General features: G+C 45.3%; 2 protein-coding genes across 3 annotated transcripts in view; one reads left to right on the forward strand and one right to left on the reverse strand.

The window, feature by feature from the left end:
• Positions 1-20,301, forward strand: part of MED20 (Mediator complex subunit 20) — a 29,479-nt gene that overhangs the window by 489 nt on the left and 8,689 nt on the right. Inside the window, exons 3-5 of one of the 2 annotated variants that reach the window (XM_050171761.3) lie at positions 196-446; positions 1,226-1,440; positions 5,243-5,576. In XM_050171761.3, coding sequence (XP_050027718.1) covers positions 196-446; positions 1,226-1,440; positions 5,243-5,252 — 476 coding nt within the window. In that variant the 3' untranslated portion in view covers positions 5,253-5,576. Of the gene's footprint in view, positions 1-195; positions 447-1,225; positions 1,441-5,242; positions 5,577-20,301 lie in introns of those variants that run through there. The other variant, XM_072288730.1, reaches the window with a different exon arrangement.
• Positions 5,934-20,301, reverse strand: part of LOC126522911 (urocanate hydratase-like) — a 45,538-nt gene continuing 31,170 nt past the window's right edge. The window contains exons 16-22 of the mRNA XM_050171754.3: positions 17,755-17,825; positions 15,964-16,062; positions 15,245-15,344; positions 14,463-14,544; positions 12,124-12,172; positions 11,757-11,807; positions 5,934-6,868 (exon numbers count right to left, since the gene is read on the reverse strand). Coding sequence (XP_050027711.1) covers positions 6,674-6,868; positions 11,757-11,807; positions 12,124-12,172; positions 14,463-14,544; positions 15,245-15,344; positions 15,964-16,062; positions 17,755-17,825 — 647 coding nt within the window. The 3' untranslated portion in view covers positions 5,934-6,673. The remainder of the gene's footprint in view (positions 6,869-11,756; positions 11,808-12,123; positions 12,173-14,462; positions 14,545-15,244; positions 15,345-15,963; positions 16,063-17,754; positions 17,826-20,301) is intronic.

A 20,301-nucleotide genomic window follows, 5' to 3' on the forward strand; every position in this document is an offset into this window, starting at 1 on the left:
ACAAGCCTACATAAAGTGTCGCGCCAAGCACTTTCTTCCCAGAACGTTGATAAATGTTGGTGTAGTGTTGGCTTCAATACTAATTCGGTGTTATCGTTAAGTGCGGGTCGCACTGCGCGTTTACACACTTTGTTTAGTAAGATAGAACTTTTGAATAAATGTGCTTTAACAACATGAATGCATCGCAATTTTCAGGCCCCAGTCATTCTGTGAACATCATCCACGACACCGAGCATCCGGCGACATGCTTCGCTCTGCTCGACACAGGCATGTGCCTTGTCGCGGACATAACCTTCGACATGCTCATGCTTAAGATGGCCGGAATCTACAGCTCCAAGAAATCTACCAAGATTGAGTCCAGGGGACCACGTTACGAAGTTGCAGACTTCCTTGTCAAAGTGGGCAGCGTCTCGATGGGACCAAGCTTTCGGGGCATTCTCGTTGAGGTGAACAGACGTTATTTACAAAGTGAACCTCTTTAGTTACCACGAATTGTCAGGCTGCTTGTGACAAATTGACAGCGTCGTAAATCGGCTGTTTAAGAGAAACATCAAAAGACTGGCAGGCAGTCTTTGCGAGGATTCGTTTGAATACGTCGTAGCTAGTTAGTCAAACATGTCTGCACAATGGAGACACTGCCAAAACTGGTGTTTCTTTCGTTGCAGTAGTGCATTGATGTGGTTACAGTCTGTTGCCTCCCACGGTTTTTTACTCGTCGAAAGTTCAGCATGTTGTGGCAGGTCTCCGATAAGTTCAACTTAAAAGGGACTTAAACTTAAAGTGTAAGTACATTGTACTATGGTGTACAGTTCAAATTAATCAACTAGCGTAGCTTTGCATCCTGTTAATGTGCCTTCTTTTTCGCACTATTTGGGTAATGGAGGATTTGCCCGCCATGGTGGCTCAATGGCCGAGGCACACTGCTGCTTATCACAATGACATGGGTTCGATTTTCGACTGCATCCCGATGGGCTTAGAATTAAACAGAACTGCTCATGTTCCAAGCATTGGATGCACATTGAAGCAAGCCCATTTGGTCGAACCTAATCCAGAGTTCTCCTGCTACAGCGCCTCTTGTAGCCTTTGAGTTACCTAGAGACGTTAAAACTTCATAATTTAAATACAAGTGAACACTTGACGCACTGAGAAAAACATTTTTTTTTTTTTTTTTTTTTTTTTGCTGAAGCTGCTTCCTGCACGTCAGAGGTGTTGCTGTTTCTTTCAGGTTGAATACCTGCCATGTGTGGTCCCATCAAGTTGCTGGGACCTGATGCGCGAGTTTCTCCAAGGCTTCATGGGCTCGACTGTGCAGGGTCCTCCCCAGTACCTTCAGGGCCGCATGAACGAACTGTACAATCCTGTGGACACTGTCCAACAGTACATGGAGCACTTCAACAATTTCCGAAGGGCATCTGCCACGCCCGTGACAGCACCCGCAAAGTAAACTCCGCTGCCCACCTATGTCATAAAGTCATAAACATCATTCTCATTTCATGCATCCCAGTTTGTTCTGTTCTTGCTGTTTGCATAAACAGTTCAATTTTGTTTACACATGACACATTACCTTTGTTTCTGTTTCTTCCATTTCCTTTTTTATATGATTGTTTATAGTGGTTTGGGTCATGATGCGAACAGGGAGCAATGTAGTACAAGGCAAATTATATAAGATGACAGATACCAGACAAAATGAGTAAGAAATAGGCACAAAAATATTGCCCAAAGCAATGCATTTTGGAAGAAGGCCAGTCAACAATTAGGTAAATAATGGTGTTATGCATTTTGGTGCACAGAACTATTTTGGTGCTAATTTTATCACTGTTCAATATGTACCAACTAGCTGAACAACAAGTGCTGCTAGAGCCATGAAGATATCTCTGCAACTCGGTAAAACTTGAACAAGCATGGTTTAGTAAGAGAAATGGTGAAAGGCATCTATTACAGTTTTATCCTGGTCACTTTTAAAGGAGAACTGACATAAAAATTTTGGATATTGTCTATTCTGTTGTAATAAGTGGCTAATGGCTCCGACTGCATGAAACATTGTTTGCTTTATTGTGCGACATTTAATTATTTAGAGTCTTGTTCATAGCGACTTGTCCAAGTTTTGATTTGAGAGTGCAACCAGAGGGGACAGTAGGTTTGTAAACACAGCTGGTCATGTGATTGTAGAAAACTGTGACACAACACCGACACGTGAGCTTCGTTGTTGCTAGTTGTTTTTGCCCATCTACATACACACGTGCCGCGCAATGTCCTCACCGTTCTCATCATCCTAATTCGTTGTCTAGCGCCGACAGTTTTCTGCAAATGGTAGTCACTGCCATACTAGTTGTGGCTGATCGCTTATACACACAGGCATCTTCAAACCACATAGGAACCCACGTGGGAACCCTGCTGGAATAACTGCTTTGCTTTTAGCAGCTGCGAATAGAAGGTGATACAGGTCCATCCTAGTGCTGTCTTGGCAACAGCTGGCTTCCCCATTAATGTAGCTAAATTCACATTTTTTTCTAAAAACGAGGCAAGTAAGAGTGCCACGAGTTATAATGAAAAACCCGCACAATAAAATGCTATCTTTCTGCAGATTTTCAGTAAGTCAATGCAGCAGTAAACACGACATAAATTTTTTTTTCTAGTCACAAAATGAGGTGAGCAAATGCGGCTGTTCTTCAGCGAGGTCCACTCCACGTGTTCAGTGGCGTGCGCAAACTCGGTCCACTTCTGCGGCTGAGGGCCATCACGGAGAAAGTTGCGCATGACTATACCCTGCCCTGATGTGTTGGGCAGGGTATAGTATGCACCAGATATTCTGCTGCGCTCGCCGTTTGTGCGTGGTCAGTGCAGCACAGTCAACACAGATAGTGCAGCTATGCACTGATGAATGCAAACACATACGTGCAACTACTGGGATATGCGCTCGTGCTCACGTGCTCCAGTCTGGCCGTGCCACGTGGTGCGGGCCAGCTTCGTCCTGCATCAGCTTGGCCAACAAATAGTAGGCAAATCTAGGTTGGGCATTTTGAAGTGCTATCAGTTGCAAGCTTACGTGCATTCTGGGCTTCTCTCGGTGGTCATACTGAGGAACTGTGCATTCCAGGTCATGTGTCACTTCTGGCAAGCTGTAATGGCGGCTTTCTTTTTCTGTTTTGGTATAAGAAATAGCTATTCTTGCGAGCTTTTCATAACGGTTTCATTCGTACTTAACACGTCAAATTTTTTACGAAGGATCCTTTATATCTTCACTATCTTAAACTATGCATTTTGTGCACCCGCCGTGGTTGCTCAGTGGCTATGGTGTTAGGCTGCTGAGCACGAGGTCGCGGGATCGAATCCCGGCCACGGCGGCCGCATTTCGATGGGGGCGAAATGCGAAAACACCCGTGTACTTAGATTTAGGTGCACGTTAAAGAACCCCAGGTAGTCGAAATTTCCGGAGTCCTCCACTACGGCGTGCCTCATAATCAGAAAGTGGTTTTGGCACGTAAAACCCCATAATTTTTTTTTTTTTTATGCATTTTGTGCAGTCCAAAATAATGTTGCAGTTGGCCATTAACAGCTTTGCCACAAACTAGAGCACTGCTCTGAGAAGGGCTCAAACTGCTATATGCAACGATACACTTGATGGTGTCTTACCCCCCACATTCATAAATCTTAACTTGTGAAGCCCTTCAAGTTAAGTCTGGCAGCGCTATGTGTGGTTGTTGTGTGTCTCTTCTGCGTCATCTTTCGTGTCGTTCCCTAGTTGCAGCCCTTGCTTGACTGGATTTAAACAACGCCTGTCATGAACAAACCGAAGGAAACGCAATGAGAGCCTTGGGTGGGTTCATATCAAGCATTATATAAATCAAGTCAAGCATGGGCTTTAATTTAAGATGGATTTCTGAATGTAGAGGTTAGTGTATTTGTGCACTCACTTTGCGTTTTTGGCTGTCATCATTGAGAAACTTGAGTTCTCAGGTGCAAATCTCATTCAGAATGTAGGGCTCACTTTGGACATTCAGGAAATGTTCGCCACCATCTCTAATGGACCTATTGCTGATAGAGTTAGTTCAAAACTTCAATCTGTCTCGGGCAAAAATTCCGCTTTCACGATACCGCAGGGAACTGTTAAAGGTTCTGACTGGCAAAATGTTGCAATTCCACATGCCAGATCATTGAACATTCTTAAATACAACTATGCACCGCTAGCTTCGGTGTATGTTTAGCTTTCCTTTTCTCCATACAAACTAAATACTTAATGAGCAAAGGTAGAACATGAAACCCAAAAATATTGGGATGGTGCTCATTACTGCTTTCATACCTTTTCCCGTGACGTCTTTTCACACTGAGATTTCAGATAAATCTCATAACCTAAGCAACCTGCATCATTTAGTTAATAAATTAAAAAAATTAGATGGATTTCACAAAACAGGTTTAGTGGGCTGTGTTCCTTATAAAATTATTATTTATCCTCACGTGCACAGCGAACGTTCGTATTAATTAAGTTTATACATGCCTAAAGGACAGGAATTGGTGCCTATATATGCCTTAAGTGGCAGCTTTAGTGCCTATTATAGGTGTCTAAAACAATAGTTCTTAGTTCCTATACATCTGGTCTCTAGTCATCAGTGAGCAGTAACTTTGGCAAAAGCAAAAGGGAAGGAAATCCATCACTTGGTGGGGCAGTGGCAGAGAACAATAACGCTGCTCTAATACTTTAGCCTATGAGATGGGGTTGCACAGCCTACAGCTGGGCTACATAATCTCGATGCCATGCTGTTACATCAGCTCAGCGCAATAATAGTTGAAGCCTGGCAGGCTTCACAATTATGGCAGTTATCTGCACAGTTATGGCAGCGCAGATTTTAGCGCTGTTTGGATACTGAAAGGAGGGAAACGACGAGAACGTCTAAGCAGCGGAAGCATTTGATTGCCAATAACTTTGTTAGTGCAGGTGCATTCTGGAACACTTTTTTTGTTGTAAAAGATTTGCAAGGAGCTGCCCTATAATACCAAATGCATTCCTGACCTTTCGTTAAAAATGTTTCAGTGCCTCTTAAAGGGGGAACAGTTGGGTCTCTTACATTGTGGGTGTGGTGTGTTCATGTGTGATTTGATCTGCATGCATGCATCTGTTGGCGTACCTGCGGCATGCGGTGTGCATGTTCTGTAGTGTCTTACGTCACTCGCTGTACATATTATGTTGTCTCTACTTACCTTCTTCTCTCTTTTTCGTGTTTCTTTTCTGTCTCCTTCTCCCCAGCATGGAGTAGCAAGTTGGTGACATACTGGCCCATCGAATTCTACAGCCTTTGCTCCACTGAAACCTCTTCCCATTTCTCTCTCTCCTTCTGCTTTTCTACCTTGGAAGCAAGACTGGCGGAAGCCACATTTATCATCTTTCATGGACAAGCTCCTGTGATGTGTAGCTTTTATGTGAATCAGTGCATTTCCGTGTCACTTGTTGACCCAGCTGTGCCCATGCTGAGCCCGTAGGGTATCCTTACAGACAGTGTGCTTCGGCATGTAAAAACTTTTAACATATGAGATGATTTGTGGGCTTGTAGTGACAGCCAAGTGGAGACACATTTCGTTGAGCGTTTTCTACGGCTTTCAGAGCGTTTTCAGCATCCTATGGAGCTCTTGCTGCAACACAGGGTCAACATTGCATAAAAACATTGTCATTCTTACCAAAACATCAGCATTCAGTCACTTGCTGGTTACCGTGCACATCTGATCGTCATGACAAATGTTCTGTGGCTTCGATACCTTGCTATTGGTTATGGACTGTTGCATACTCCTGTCACCTGCTTTGTGTGGATTCCCAATTACACTGGTTATGTTGTCAATGAGAGCAAATTGAATGCTTGCTAGTACACACTCTTTTCTGTGCTCTCCATATAGCTGTAGAGTCATCGGGCCTTTGTGCATGCCACCTACTTATATTGTGTGTGGCATGGTGTGAACAGGTGGGCCAAGCCAGACACCAGAAAGATTTTCTCCTTTATTAGAGTGTCCAGTACAGTACTAAACGCTACAAAACTGTTTCTCAGGGGTGACCAGGCAGTCACAAATAAATCATCATAAAGAGCCAGTGAAGCAATATCAGAGAGATGCTATATGCTTACTATAATTCTATAGAAAAATGCTACTGGTTTGTTCTTGTGCACAAAACGTTCAGCAGGAGTGAAGTTAGCCCACAACCCTATCCAGCACCTATCAGTGGTTCACTGTACAGCCACCAAGGACCCGTCTCTGTGGATCAGCGCTTACCAAACTGTGCTGCTGAGCACAAGATCAGAGTATTTATGTATCGGGCTTTGGTTAAATTATTAATAACCCCATTGTGGTAAAATGAGGTAATCCGAAGCACTCTCTTGTGCCATTTGTCATAGCCCCTGTGTTGCTTCAGAACATCAAATCCCATTGATCAATCAATAAGTCTCACAGAGGCAGTCTTTGCAGGATGCTGCTGTAGGCCCTCGTGAATGGTAATGCCCTGGCAACATTCTCAAGCACGCATGAATCGAACAGCTTACTTAAAGTTTATTAGTACATTCAAACACACATGAATCGAACAGCTTAGCTAAATAGATTATTAGATGCAAACGCAAGCAAGAAACTCTGCCAACTAGGCATCTTACTGCACTTTGGCTGCCGAAGGTGCATAGTCGCCTGCACATTTACTGCAGCTTTAAATGCACGCTCGAAAGCAATGGCCAATGCTAAAGTTGCCTGCTCCCACGTTTTTCTTCCTTCCGACCAATTTCTTAATGAGTTCGTCGTTTGCTTCATTTGGCAGTGTCACCAACAAAGCCGGGTCATCCTTCATAGCTCGCTGGATAGTCTCATAGGCGTACTTGTTGCCCGACCAACTTCTGCGACATACCTGCATTGTGGAATAAGGCTGCGTGAATTTACATTGCCATGGAGTTAGGCCACTTAATGAAAACGCCAGAACTCTATGTAATATTTTATGGAAGTGGGCATGAATGCTGCCATCTTGGATTGTTTAATGCCACTTTTTTCTATCTAACAACCAAATGCAAGGTACTACTGTTGATTCATATTCATAGAAATGGTTGTACGGATTGATGCCTTGGGTGTTTTATGATCATGTTAACTTGACATCACTTGGCACAAAACCAGAGGATCGTTCAATCTGTAACAACCAAATGCAAGGCGCTTCTGTCAGTTCATAATGAAAAGAGTGTTACATATGTTTTGCTGTGTGATCACTATGTTAACTTGACATCAGTAACTGACAAACTGTTGGTGTAACAGCCCAAAATGACATGCCCATAAATCGAAACTCTTGTTCCTATGAGTCAGTTACTGCTCAGACTCAATTACTGCAAGCGGCTGTTGAATCTCGCAATGAGTATGCACACTATATCGCAGTATGCAATATATTGCAGTAGCAGGAAAACTTGAACTAGTTGTTTCTTTACTTCGAAAAAGTTTGCCCTGTGGCATAAAACATGTGAAGCATGCACATTATATATGTATACTTTAGTCCAGTGGGGATTTGTAGTGTATATGACAGATCCACAGATGGTTGTCAGATGGGCAGCTTGGGCCTGACGAAGGTTTCAGCTAGTTGGTGAGTGCTCATATTGGACAAACACCGTGAATGAAGGCAAGGACGAAAAAAGTTCTTGTGTCCGTCGATCGTCACGAATATATTCTGGCTTGGCCAAGCTTCCAATACTTTTTGCTACCAGGACACATTTACTATACCTAGCGTTCTAAGTTCTCAGAGTTTATTTTAGGCCAATATTGGAGAGCGCCTCTCGGAGTTTACTTTTCCCTGGAAAATTGGAGTTTATTGAATCTTTCTTTTATGGTGCAACAAAATTAGCGTTCTTCAGATTTTTCAGTGTTATTTTCCCTTTTAGTTTGGCCAATACTCTGAAAACACCCATAATTGCAATAAAAGAAGCAAAATACAAAAGCAGTAAGAATGTTTCTTTTATTTATAGGCAATGTGTACTGTAGCTGAAGTATTTATCACCATTACGATTTCTTGTAAGATGTACAAGTATATTTATCAGCGTGTGATTCGGCCATTGTGGCGTGCTCTTTAAAATTTGAGAATGAGAATTTTAGCTTGGCCTTGAACTACTTGCTGTTAATGGATTACTGGGTTAATGGAGCAGCAGTAGCGTAAAGCCTGTTTCCTGTCTCTAGAATAAACAAGTTCATAGTAGCAAAGCTGGTAGTGACATCTAGTGACGCTTTGTGCAATTGCAATAGGTTTGAAATATTTTTGTGTTGTGCGAGTGTTCTCATCGAAGGAAAACCATAAAACGACTGCACGTAAACAATCATGTTGAAACCAACTTTTTACACTAGCACTTAAGTATAGCATGATATGTTACTGCAGTATAAGCTTTGTGTGCCCTCTGGTTAAAGTCTTTTTCAGAAGATGTAGCTAGCAGCATTGTTGCTGCCACCAGTAAGCCGGTATTTTGCAAAAGGTAATATCTTTCGTTAACAAGGTAACAAACAAACTGTTGAGCCCTTTCAATGTTTGCATTCATAGTGGGTCCAGCGCAGCTATTGAAAGGATGGGCCTGTCCGCACTAAAAAGCAGTGGTGAGTTTAACGGTCACGCTTTTATCATTTTTGGCAAGCCATTGCCGTCATTCCGACAAGACGTTCCTATCGCCTTGAACGAGGATGAAAGTAGAGACCCTTGAATGCACACAAAGAGCGACAGAGAGTGAGATAGAAAGATAATAGTGATGTTGATGCGATTCGATTGGCTGCCGTGTGCAGTGCATAGAGGTGTGCACCGTGTCGGTTTCGACCTGCGGTGGCGTGGTGGTCATTTCTAGACGGCGGCAGCACACGGCCATTTTTTTCGTTGGCGGTGGCGTGGAAACCGAAACCATCAATTTAAAAAGCTGTTTCGCGACATCCTTCTTTGCCAAACTGGTTGAAATTCTGGTCTTTTCATACTAAGGGCTGACAAGACCGAATGCAGAGGTGTTGAAAGTGGGATAAATACAAAACGTTTTGTAAGCATTTTGCTTTTCACCTGATATATTACCAAAAAAAAAAAATGGGCACATATCTGAAAGCCTCTATGTTGAGTGTGTTTGTGTATTCCTTCCTCCACGAATATCAGGCTCCGTATGGGTGAAAGCGTGTGAGGATAAGCCGGCACATGCGGTTCAATCTCGCGTGCGCGAGCGAGGAAACCCCCCCCCCCCCCCCATGCATGTCCTCTCCTGTGGCGCGTGAGGCAGGGGGGTCAGGCGAGGGAGAAGGGTCGTTCTTTTCCGGCGGCTGCTCGGATGTCTCGGATGTCCTCCTCGCCCGCCGCTGCATACAGAGTGGAGACAACCGCGGCGTCTACTACGGCGGTGGCCACGCGAATCGCGGATGCCGTGGGGACGCGTTGCCGGCGCTCGTGTGTCTTGAAAGCGATCGGCGACGTGGCCAAAGTGCGCACCCGCGCGGGCCTTATCTTCGAAACGATCTGCGATGTTTGCAGAGTGCGCGTAGTGTCCGTAGCTTCGTATGCGCTGTGCTTTCCACGTTTCGTTCGTGTTGAAGCGACAGATGCACGGAGGTCAACTGGCTCGCGGCTGCTGCCGCGATTCCCAACTCCACAGTTTTCACAGACAGTTTCCGCTGTCATCGAGCGATGTGTGTTCATGTTTACCTGTGTACGCGTGACACCGTGCTGGTTAACTTAGTTAAAACACGTTGATGGGCTAGTTGGTTTGAATCTATGATAGAATGTGTAAACGCGACTGAACAAAGACGTAGAAAGAAGCAGACACGCAGAGACAGCGCTGTCTACGTGCGTCTGTTTCTACGTCCTCTTTGAGTCACGCTTACACATTCTGTCACCGTTTAGTTAGTAAGCGAATGTTTACATGTTTATACCGCCGATAAAACTATACTTCGTACAGCTATCTACTAATTTGCTATCGCAATCGGTGCTTCGCCTTTCGGGCGGAACTGCGAATTGTTTTGTTATGCCTTGGTTTCTATGATATTTTTCCATTGAGCAAAGAATCTGTGAATTCGTCTAGAACTGCTAAGCCACCACCGACGCCCGCGATACTCCCTAGGTATGTTAACCTTGCTTCCACTTGTTCCGAATGAGATTGTGTTTATACAATATGCTTTACGTAAAAAAAAAAAAAAATACTCTTCTTCCATGATCAACTTTTGCTGGGTTCAGCCCTTAAGCTGTCAACCCATCAGCAGATGTTATAACGCACATTCCCGACTGGACAATACGTGAAGTCACTTGTTGTGAATATTAATCACCATTTGTTTATGTAACTTTTCTTATAACGTCCTTCTTTCCTTAAAAAAAGAATGAAAGTACTTTTTTTTTCTGAAGCAGGTGAACATGTTTTTTTTTTTTTTTTCAGCTCAGACATGTTATATGATGCGGTAGAAAACAAACTTGCTCAATTAACTCGTCGTCACCAGCTTGAATTAACGAAGTGTGGATTAGTAGAAATGCAGACATTGCTCGGATGCACAATTATTTCCTGAAAAATAAAAGTTCTTTTTTTACCTGCACGTCGAAATGTTTATAGTCAAGTGCAGCTATCGGTGTCAGTTGCATTCATTTTTTGATATGAATGCTTCAAAGAAACAGCACCACGCTGTAGACATGTAAAAATATTTTACATGTAAAAATGTAGAAAACGTTTTCGGATGCAACGGCCGGAATAATGCGAGAAAATTGAACCGCCATCTTAAACAGATCGGGGCCAGAAATTTCTATCTTGCTACAAGTTGCAACTCTCGCGTTGATGCCGTTTTCTGGCATGTCGCCGATTCTACCCGCAACTACAATGCTCACGACCCTCGAGCAGTGATTTCGACGTTCCGAGGCTGCTGTTTATTCTCGTTGCGCCATATTGCGCTTGTGACGGAGAAGTTTCGGAATCCCACGCTGCGCCGACTTGTGACGACACGCATGCGCAGACGCGTCGACAGCAGGGTTACTTTTGCTTGTATTGTGTTGCTTCATTGTTCCCCTGCTTGACACGACTCTATGCTTGAGACAGGCAAAAGAATTAAGCAAGACAACACAAAATCTCGAACGAAGCTGTGAATCTTCATTCCTACTTGGATGGCACGCCGATCTCGCCGACTAGAAACATGGGCGGCGGCGGCGAGCCGGCGTCTCGGCGCACACCTCTAGCGGTGCGTCGTGGTGTACGCCTTGCAAAATAACGGCCTGCCGCTATTTCGACGGTCGAGTGCTTAAAAACAGAGCTGCCAATGCATTTCCCGTCGTTAAGGGCAAAATGTTGATGACTTCACAGCGCTTCTCCTCGTCTGGAATCTAAAGTATGCAGACGACGTCCGCGAGGAGATTTTCGCAGATGCGTCAGTCCGTGGACATAGCGGCGCCTGCAGGCGCATATCATGCAAAGAAGCATATGTAGACTCGGGTTCTAGTTCCTTGACTACGAAAACCAGCAGTCACCATTGCGTTTGGGTCTTTCTTGAAGAACGTAAAGCAGGAGCTAGCTGAAACTATGACCATTTTCAGCATCTCCCGATTTTTTTTTTCTGCGAATGCAGTCAAGTGTAGCCAAAGCGTGATCACGTGATCACGACTGGGGGCACCGAAATTCAGTTTTTCGGATAATCCGAATCGTCAGTTTATTATTTTTTTTATGGCGAATGGTTTTCGGATTTTATCGGATCAACCCGCAAACGCAGAACTTTGTGTCCCTGAGTCGTATTTTTTTTCTCCGGGGATCTACACGCGCACACGCTTTTTCACTTACCCCGTTGTTGACGTCCCAGGAGAGAAGCGTCGTCGCGCGACTGTCCGCCTCCTGAAATGGGCAGTGGTCAAGCATTAGTCGCGTGCACTTTGCGGAGAAAAGCCATATGTTCGAAATTTACTCCGGGATCCCTTCACTGCGGCGTCTCTCAACTTGTGTTTCTTTGGAACGTTAAACCCAATCAAACGATCAATCAATCAATCAAAGCTGCAACTTGAATGGAATTGGAAATGGCTAGTCTTCTACACTGGCTAAACCAGCGCCAGCTGTGTCCGTGCTATTTCCGCCACAAACTGTGACAGCCGCAAGTAAAAGATCGCGGAGGTCCCGGTAAGCATTCGTGCGCAATAGACGACTAATTTCTAACCTTGGTTCCGTCGAGGACACAGCCAAATCCTCCGTTGATGACTTCACCCCTGCGAGAAATTGCAGTTTCGCCCGAAAGGCGAATCGTTGAAAAGAGATAGCAAAGTATTAGACTTTATGATTGTCTATAGAAAGTGTTGTAGTTAAACACTTCTGGAATAATGATTTTAAGATACGGTATACACCAGCCCGTTCCCTAAGGCCTGAGGCCGAAGGAACTCTGTGTTATCCCCAAGGCGGCGACAAAGCATGGAAGAACGCGGCAATATTATGTTTCATCCGTATTTAATAAATTACCAACGCCTGTGTTCGAAGCTGACACAAGACGTGGTATCCAAAACTTACTTAGGATTTTCGAAGTTTAAAAGAAAAGAACATTTTGTATAACTTATCAAATATTTTGTTCCGACCCCCTAATGGTTAACTCCGCTAATAACCATGTGCAATTTTCTGTGACCTGACGGTGAGGCACTGCCAGTCAAGCCCTCTGTGGCTTTGGCAGGCCTGCTACTTGTATTTTGTTTTCTTTATGCACACTAAAGATTGTATTGTATTGTAAAATTACACGAAATAAGGTTCGTAGTATTATGGGCCGTGTAAATTGCATAAACATTCGCTTACTAATTAAATTAACAAACACGGTGTCGCTCGCGCAGAGGCAAGTATGAACAGATCCCACTCGATGACCACGAACAGTTGCTGTCACAACGCTGCCGCGATGAAGAGCGCCGGCAGCGGGCAGCGAAAGCTTCGTGCGGCCTCTCACTTCACCGCGACTCGGAAATTTGAGATTACGCGACCTCGAACACTACAGGCGCGCGGGAAGACGGCGTGCGCATCGAGGAACCAGCCATCTCGACTTGCCATTAGTTTTGCGACATATTTAACTACGCAAAAAAAAAAAGTGGTACGAGATGAATATATGCGCACAGGACACGACGCTAGTCTCAAGTCTGGAATACGCAGCAACTGTCTCAACTTTCTTTTCTAATCGCCCTTAGTCTTTGCCCCCGCCGAAAATTACCTCCAAGATATGGTGCGTGGCCAGCGTACGCGCTCAGCCACGCCCACCGCCATGCGCAGCCACGGCGGGGCTAGAGGAGAGACCCGCGCTCACCTGCCCCCCCCCCCCCCCCCCTGCCCCCCGCTAGTGCGCATCGAGCCACCATCCTTCTCGGCTCACCCTCGCACACTTTTCCTCGCGCCCTCGACATACGGCGCGCAGGGAACGATAGAACCTTATCGCTTATCACACTTGGAGTTTGTATGGAACCTCGCGGCGACGGCAAAATTTGCCTGGAGTGAATATGACTGTTATCGCAGTAAAATTACAGACAAGCTCGAAGTGTACGATGTCAGGCCGCAATGTCATTGATGCAGGCAGCATAATCCGAAATCGAGTTTCGTGGGCCGCATGCATTCAAAATGCCGCGTACACAATTACATGCTCTCGGACGTAGGTAGCTATATATTCTTCACGGGGAACTTGGAAGTCCCTGTGTCCCACTCCAATTTCATCGTCGTGGCTTTTGCTTCGCCTCATACCTTTGTTGATTGATACACGTTGTTTTGGAGGAGAGCGCTGTCTATATGGTGCAGAAAAGCACACTCGCGCATGTTCCGAGTGTATATAGAAGGTCACGTGCCTTTCTCTATCCGTTTCCTGAAATGCGGCGGGCAAGCACGTTGTTGGAATGATAAGTGGGCAACTCGCGTAAGTTTAAGGTAGGTTGGTTTAACTAGTATAAAGGGGGGCTATATATAGTTAACGTGTACTTGAAAGGTAGTTTATGGTGTACGTTTCCTTTCATAACACCATTGATGCTGGCCCTCGCGCCATTAAACACTACGCGCCATCATCACCACTGATGTTTATGTTACACGGTGCCTGCTAAAGAAAATTTGGGGTAAGTGAGTTTTCTTTTGCAGTACTTGACCGAAATTCTCGATGCAGCACTAAATCACAATTATGTCTTTAGCAAATGGCCTGGAAGCGAATAACCAATTACTATATACACGCGTAGGAGTGTATCCATGGTCTATGCTACCCCCACCGCCTCGGCAACCTGGCATCTTAGCACGTACTATAACCAGATGAAAGGACTCTGCTAGAACCAAGCCAAGCCTTAAAAGAAGCTGGTGCCGGTTAGCTAACACGAACGAAGCTGGCAGGTTGCGGAGACGGCTGCAGCGGTAGAGGAATGCTGAGGCAGTATTGTATTGACTTCTCTTGCGTGTTGCCTTAAATGAACATAATATCGGAAATGGCATATATGGTTTGCCCCGTGCGACTGGGGGCATAAAGTCACGTGCTAAAGCGACGTTGCCATGCATACTGACCAGCCAACGCCTCCGCCGTTGTGAAGTGCAACCCACGTCGCTCCTCTGAAAGCGTCTCCTACGAAGTTCTGGACCGCCATATCTGGAAGGAAAGTGTATGAGCGTAGCAAGCTGACGGACACGATGCAGGTTTCTCCACTACGCGAAAAGCTGTATAGTCACTTCTACGTGTGAGCACTAAGATTTCTAGGTTCTAGGTGTTTCCAGGTTCTTGGTAACGTCAGTGAGGGTTGACTTACAGTATATCAGTTGTGTGAAAATCTAGCGGAGGACATTTTACGAGAAGGCACGAAGCTGCAGAGGAAACCAGGATAAGTTTATCGAAAATAAAGCTTTGCAGTTGAGGAAAGAGTATTCCTGATCCGGGGATTGAACTCAGGACTAAAGCTTTTCTGTGGCAGTGGCTCTACCGTCAATAAGAACCAACTTATCACAAGTCCACCGGTAGCAGTATACATCTTCGAATGTGACATTTACTCAGTTATACTAGAGTTCCTTCGGCTTTGGTTTTACGATTTTCAATATAGATATAACTTCCTGATTGACTGCCCGTTCTTATGACTCCACTTAGGGATCCGTGCACCACTGCGTTAGTAAACAGTAAACTTTTCGTAAGTATAACAATAATAAAAAAACGTTTTGCTCAGTATTACCTCTCTAGCTATGCGTTTCGTTTAGTTTTACGACATAAACTGTAAGGGCCTAGCAAATTGCGAGACAAACTTTGACTTCTTTTTAAGAGTACATATCTCGAAATTTTAAAGAGTGTTTGTTGTACCAACCTGCAGTGAAGGCTGATCCGTCGTACACGTTCGATGTCTCTCTGTACGGGCTGTCGGCGCCGCTAACGTCGTGATGGTCGCGGCTGATCACGACTGGCCCCTGCCGTGAGTCAGTGAAGGCAAGAAATACTAGGCTTCACATCAAGGTGTGTGAACACGAGAGCATCGGCTAGTGGTGCTCGAAAGTTAATGGAACAAATGCAAGTATGCGCCAGCAGTGGCTTTGGTTTTCTTGCAGTGCAAAGATTTGTTCGACCGTGGGAGGAAAAGCTTGATACTAGATGCAAAGGAGAAGCTACGACAAATGAGCCAAGCGATTCGCTAGTCAAGTGCAATGACTGAAAATGAAGAAACGTACCTGACGATGCACACATATGACTGTAGCTGCAGTTCTGCCCTAAATCTGTCTTTTCGACGCAGCCTCATAGTAGGAGCGTGAAGTGTAATTGAAATTGTCAGAAAGCGTTAAAAAAAAAGAAGGAAGCGACCCCGTGATTTGAGAAAGGGGTGCATATTATTGAGTTCAAAAGGCTTGCAGAAACGGGTCAACGTAATATGCAGAACTGCTGTCACTTGTTCGCCCGCTTAAACCAAATGTTTGTAGCCAGAACGTGGGACCAGAAAAGAAAGAAAGAAAGAAAGAAAGAAAGAAAACGCCTAGAATATGACACTTCTGCCCAACACATAGCTGGGGTTTCGTGTGCCTTTCGGTCTCGTACCTTGAGCCGCCCTTCCCTAACGGCGAGGTTGAAGGCGAGGGCGATCTGCGTCCTGCCCGTCTTGTCCGAGTAGAGGATCCGCGCCTGGGAGCCGACCACCTGCAGTGCACGAAGCCGGTGAGGAGGACGCGACCATGCTCGCACTTGCCTTTGTAGTGCGTTACGCTTTTCGGTAAGTGAGAGAGCGAGAGAGAGAGAACAAGACAGGAAGATCAACCAGACTGCAGACTTCCGGTTTGCTACCCTGTCTGCGGGAAAGGCGATAGGGTGATTGAAAGATAGAGCAAGCAGGTTCGTCTTTCGGTAAGAGAGAGAGAGAGAGAGAGAACAAGACAGGAAGATCAACCAGACTGCAGTCTTCCGGTTGGATACCCTGCTTGCGGGAAAGGCGATGGGGGGATTGAAAGATGGAGCAAACAGGCTGGAGAGTGGAAGGTTGCACTAGTTGTACACGCGCCACAGGAAACTGGTTTTGACAAAGTTAGCGAGGAGGCTGTGTGAAGGTGGAATTTCTTCACTGCTGTACACATTACGCACACGGCGATTTACCAAATTGCATCTGTCAGCTCTTTGCCGATCGCATCCTCCTAGTCGCTGGTGCTACGCTTAGGTAGGGTGACAAGCTCTTGCTTCGGTTTCAGAGAATGAGTTCTACGATGCAATGATTAAAAACAGGGACAGGATCGGAAAGTACAAAAGAAGAAAAAAAGAACGCTGGCAATAAGTTTTCTGCATTTTCTGTCGTAGCCTTCCTCTTTAACCATTTCGCAGGAAGAATATTACGTTCAGCTTACTTTTGGTTTGTATGGCCAATGGTCACACGCCTTTGTGAGACACCCGAATAAGCAATGGCGTATAAGGCGCTGGAAAACAGGATGTTTCCCGTATAATTATTTTGCCTTTTGGCGAACGCATGCACGAGCCCTACTTAGTAGAAATGGGAGGGTGAAAGTGCTTTCACCCGAAACGTGAGGTGTAAATGTACAATGTGCTAGTTGAAGACACGAGGTTCAATGATTCGTGGATTTTCGTCCGCCCCGGGCCATATGGATTTTAAACAATTGCTATGCTACGGTATCTATGGTATTAAACAGGCAATTCAAATATATATATATATATATCCTCAATGTGCCTGTGTACTATAAATCTATTAAAAACGTTTGTCAGAGCACACTGCTCCAGAACATTTGTTTTGTTATTGTATTTTTGCATGCTTTCTCTATCTGCGTGGTATATTGCGCTTGTATGTGTCTTCATATTGTGTGAAGAATTCATCTGTAATATCGTTCAGCCGATGGCGCTCTTTGTAATGGACGTTTGTATATTCTATAATTGCTGAAACGCCGCGTGATAGTCAGCCTCAACCGCTGCAATTCGCTACTGCGGCTTTTATTTCAATACCATCTTTTTGTCAGTATTGTGAATGAATTATTGTATTAATTAATTAAAAAATTGAATTATTAATTGTATGTTGGTATTACCGCACCTATATCAACGCATCAGTCACTTCAGCTGTGTTGCAAATGCCCTATATGTATATACCCGTTAGGATAGGCCGCCGCCCACGGCAATCTTTGAGTGTTTTATCGTGGATGGAGCGTTACTCATGGCCTTCCAAGCCCGACTTGTTCGCGGCCGCTGTACTATATTTCCGAAGTATTTTTGGGGCACCGGAATCCGGTTTAACGTGTCAACACACTTCGATTCTTTGTCCTGCCGAGCGATGGCCTCTGTGGTCGGTACGGCGTTGCGTCCGGACTCACCGCTATATCTTCAGAGGGCAACACTCACCAGCTGGTGCTCGCCCGCTTTCTCGATCCACCTGATGTTGTCCTTGTACTGCTGCTTCACGTGCTCAGGCACTGCAGGGGGGGGGGGGGGGGGGCAAGGGGTTCAATGGAAGGGAATGGTGAGCGCGAGAATATCGGTATCCGTCTGCAGCTCAACCTATGAGTTCAGTCGATAAAGTCGGTGGAGCATGAGATATTTAATGTCAGGCTCGTGCGTTTGAGCACCACGTTGGGCGTCGTGTGTGGGCTCGGGCCGCTGTTTCTGTGTGTCACTTGGTATGCGTCAGTACATAGGTGTGTGCCGCTCTACAATTTGACGCTTTAGCGAGCTGTGTCACGAATGCACCATGGGCATGTGACGCTGTTCCATGAACCTATTGCCAACTTCGGTCATTGTGTATGTGCCACTTGGTGTGCGGCAACCGAAGGAACAACTCTCAGTGTTCGCGCACGCCGCGCTTCTAGTCTCGGAGGCCACGCCCCGGCTTCTCAGCAGCGCCGCCAGACGGCGCGGCGTGTTTAGAAAATAGCGCGAGAGAGGAGCCCGGGCTTCCTCGAAAAGCCGCGCGAAGGCTTGGCGGCGGCAGCGCTAGATGGCGCCGAGTCTTCTTGGGGAAGTGCGAAAGAGGGGTCCCGCAGCAGTACAAGCCTCACACATAACTCGTTTCGATTGTGGCAATGTACGTTGTGGCGCTATGTCCATTCACTGCTTGGCACATTACCATCGAGAGTCATCGTGAGACGGGTTCTGCCGATTTTTTTCTTCTTTTTCTTGAATACCGAAATTGAAAAATACATGCCCGTTAGCAGAACCTTCGCACGATGTTTGTGCAACAAACATTACTCCATGGTTGGTCAAGCTAAAGCAAGCATTATTCGGCCAGTCCTGTGATAGCCCTTTCGCGAAATCACACTTTACGGCCAGTGCGGGTGCCCGTTTTCTTTTTTTTTTTCTAACTTCGGGCTGCCTTTGGAACGATGATAGTATGTTGCCTGGGCCAGCAACGTCGAAAAGACAAAATACTTGTCCCGAAGCCGTATTTAATTTTCCATACTAGGCCCTCGGGACAACAAAAATGTTGGCATTAAACTTTGTCGCTAAATGCGTATTACATCATCGTTTGAAACACCCAGTCCTTCATCATCACCATCATCATCAGCCTGGTTACGCCCATTGCAGGTCAAAGGCCTCTCCCATACTTCTCCAACTACCCCGCTCATGTATTATTAGTTGTGGTCATGTTCTCCCTGAAAACTTAATCTCATCCGCCCACCTAACTTTGTGCCGCCCCCTGCTACGCTTCCCTTCCCTTGGAATCCAGTCCGTAACTCTTAATGACCATCGGTTATCTTCCCTCCTCATTACATGTCCTGCCCATGCCCATTTCTTTTTCTTGATTTCAACTAAGATGTTATTAACTCGCATTTGTTCTCTCACCCAATCTGCTCTTTTCTTATCCCTTAAAGTTACATCCATCATTCTTTTTTCCATAGCTCGTTGCGTCGTCTTCAATTTAAGTAGAACCCTTTTCGTATGCCTCCAGGTTTCTGCCCCGTATGTGAGTACTGGTAAGACACAGCTGTTATACACTTTTCTCTTGAGGGATAATGGCAACCTGCTGTTCATGATCTGAGAATGCCTGCCAAACGCACCCCAGCCCATTCTTATTCTTCTGATTATTTCAGTCTCATGATCCGGATCCGCGGTCACTACCTGCCCTAAGTAGATGTATTCCCTTACCACTTCCAGTGCCTCGCTACCTATCGCAAACTGCTGTTCCCTTCCGAGACTGTTAAACATTACTTTAGTTTACTGCAGATTAATTTTTAGACCCACCCTTCTGCTTTGCCTCTCCAGGTCAGTGAGCATGCATTGCAATTGGTCCCCTGAGTTACTAAGCAAGGAAATTATATCAGCGAATCGCAAGTCATTAAGGTATTCTCCGTTAACTCTTATCCCCAATTCTTCCCAATCCAGGTCTCTGAATACCTCCTGTAAACACGCTGTGAATAGCATCGGAGAGATCGTATCTCCCTGCCTGACGCCTTTCTTTATTGGGATTTTGTTGCTTTCTTTATGAAGAACTACGGTGGCTGTGGAGCCGCTGTAGATATCTTTCAGTAATTTTACATACGGTTCGTCTACACCCTGATTCCGCAATGCCTCCATGACTGCTGATGTTTCGACTGAATCAAACACTTTCTCGTAATCAATGAAAGCTATATATAAAGGTTGGTTATATTCCGCACATTTCTCTATCACCTGATTGATAGTGTGAATATGGTCTATTGTTGAGTAGCCTTTACGGAATCCTGCCTGGTCCTTTGGTTGACGGAAGTCTAAGGTGTTCCTGACTCTATTTGCAATTACCTTAGTAAATACTTTGTAGGCAACGGACAGTAAGCTGACCGGCCTTTAATTTTTCAAGTCTTCCAAGATTCCGGTACGCTCGAAGTCCTGAGGCATTGCGTATACAGGGTGGCCAGTTTCTCTAGAACAATCTGCCCACCATCCTTCAACAAATCTGCTGTTACCTGATCCTCCCCA

This window comes from Dermacentor andersoni, chromosome 6, assembly GCF_023375885.2.
Source record: "Dermacentor andersoni chromosome 6, qqDerAnde1_hic_scaffold, whole genome shotgun sequence".
Taxonomy (NCBI): Eukaryota; Metazoa; Arthropoda; class Arachnida; order Ixodida; family Ixodidae; genus Dermacentor; species Dermacentor andersoni.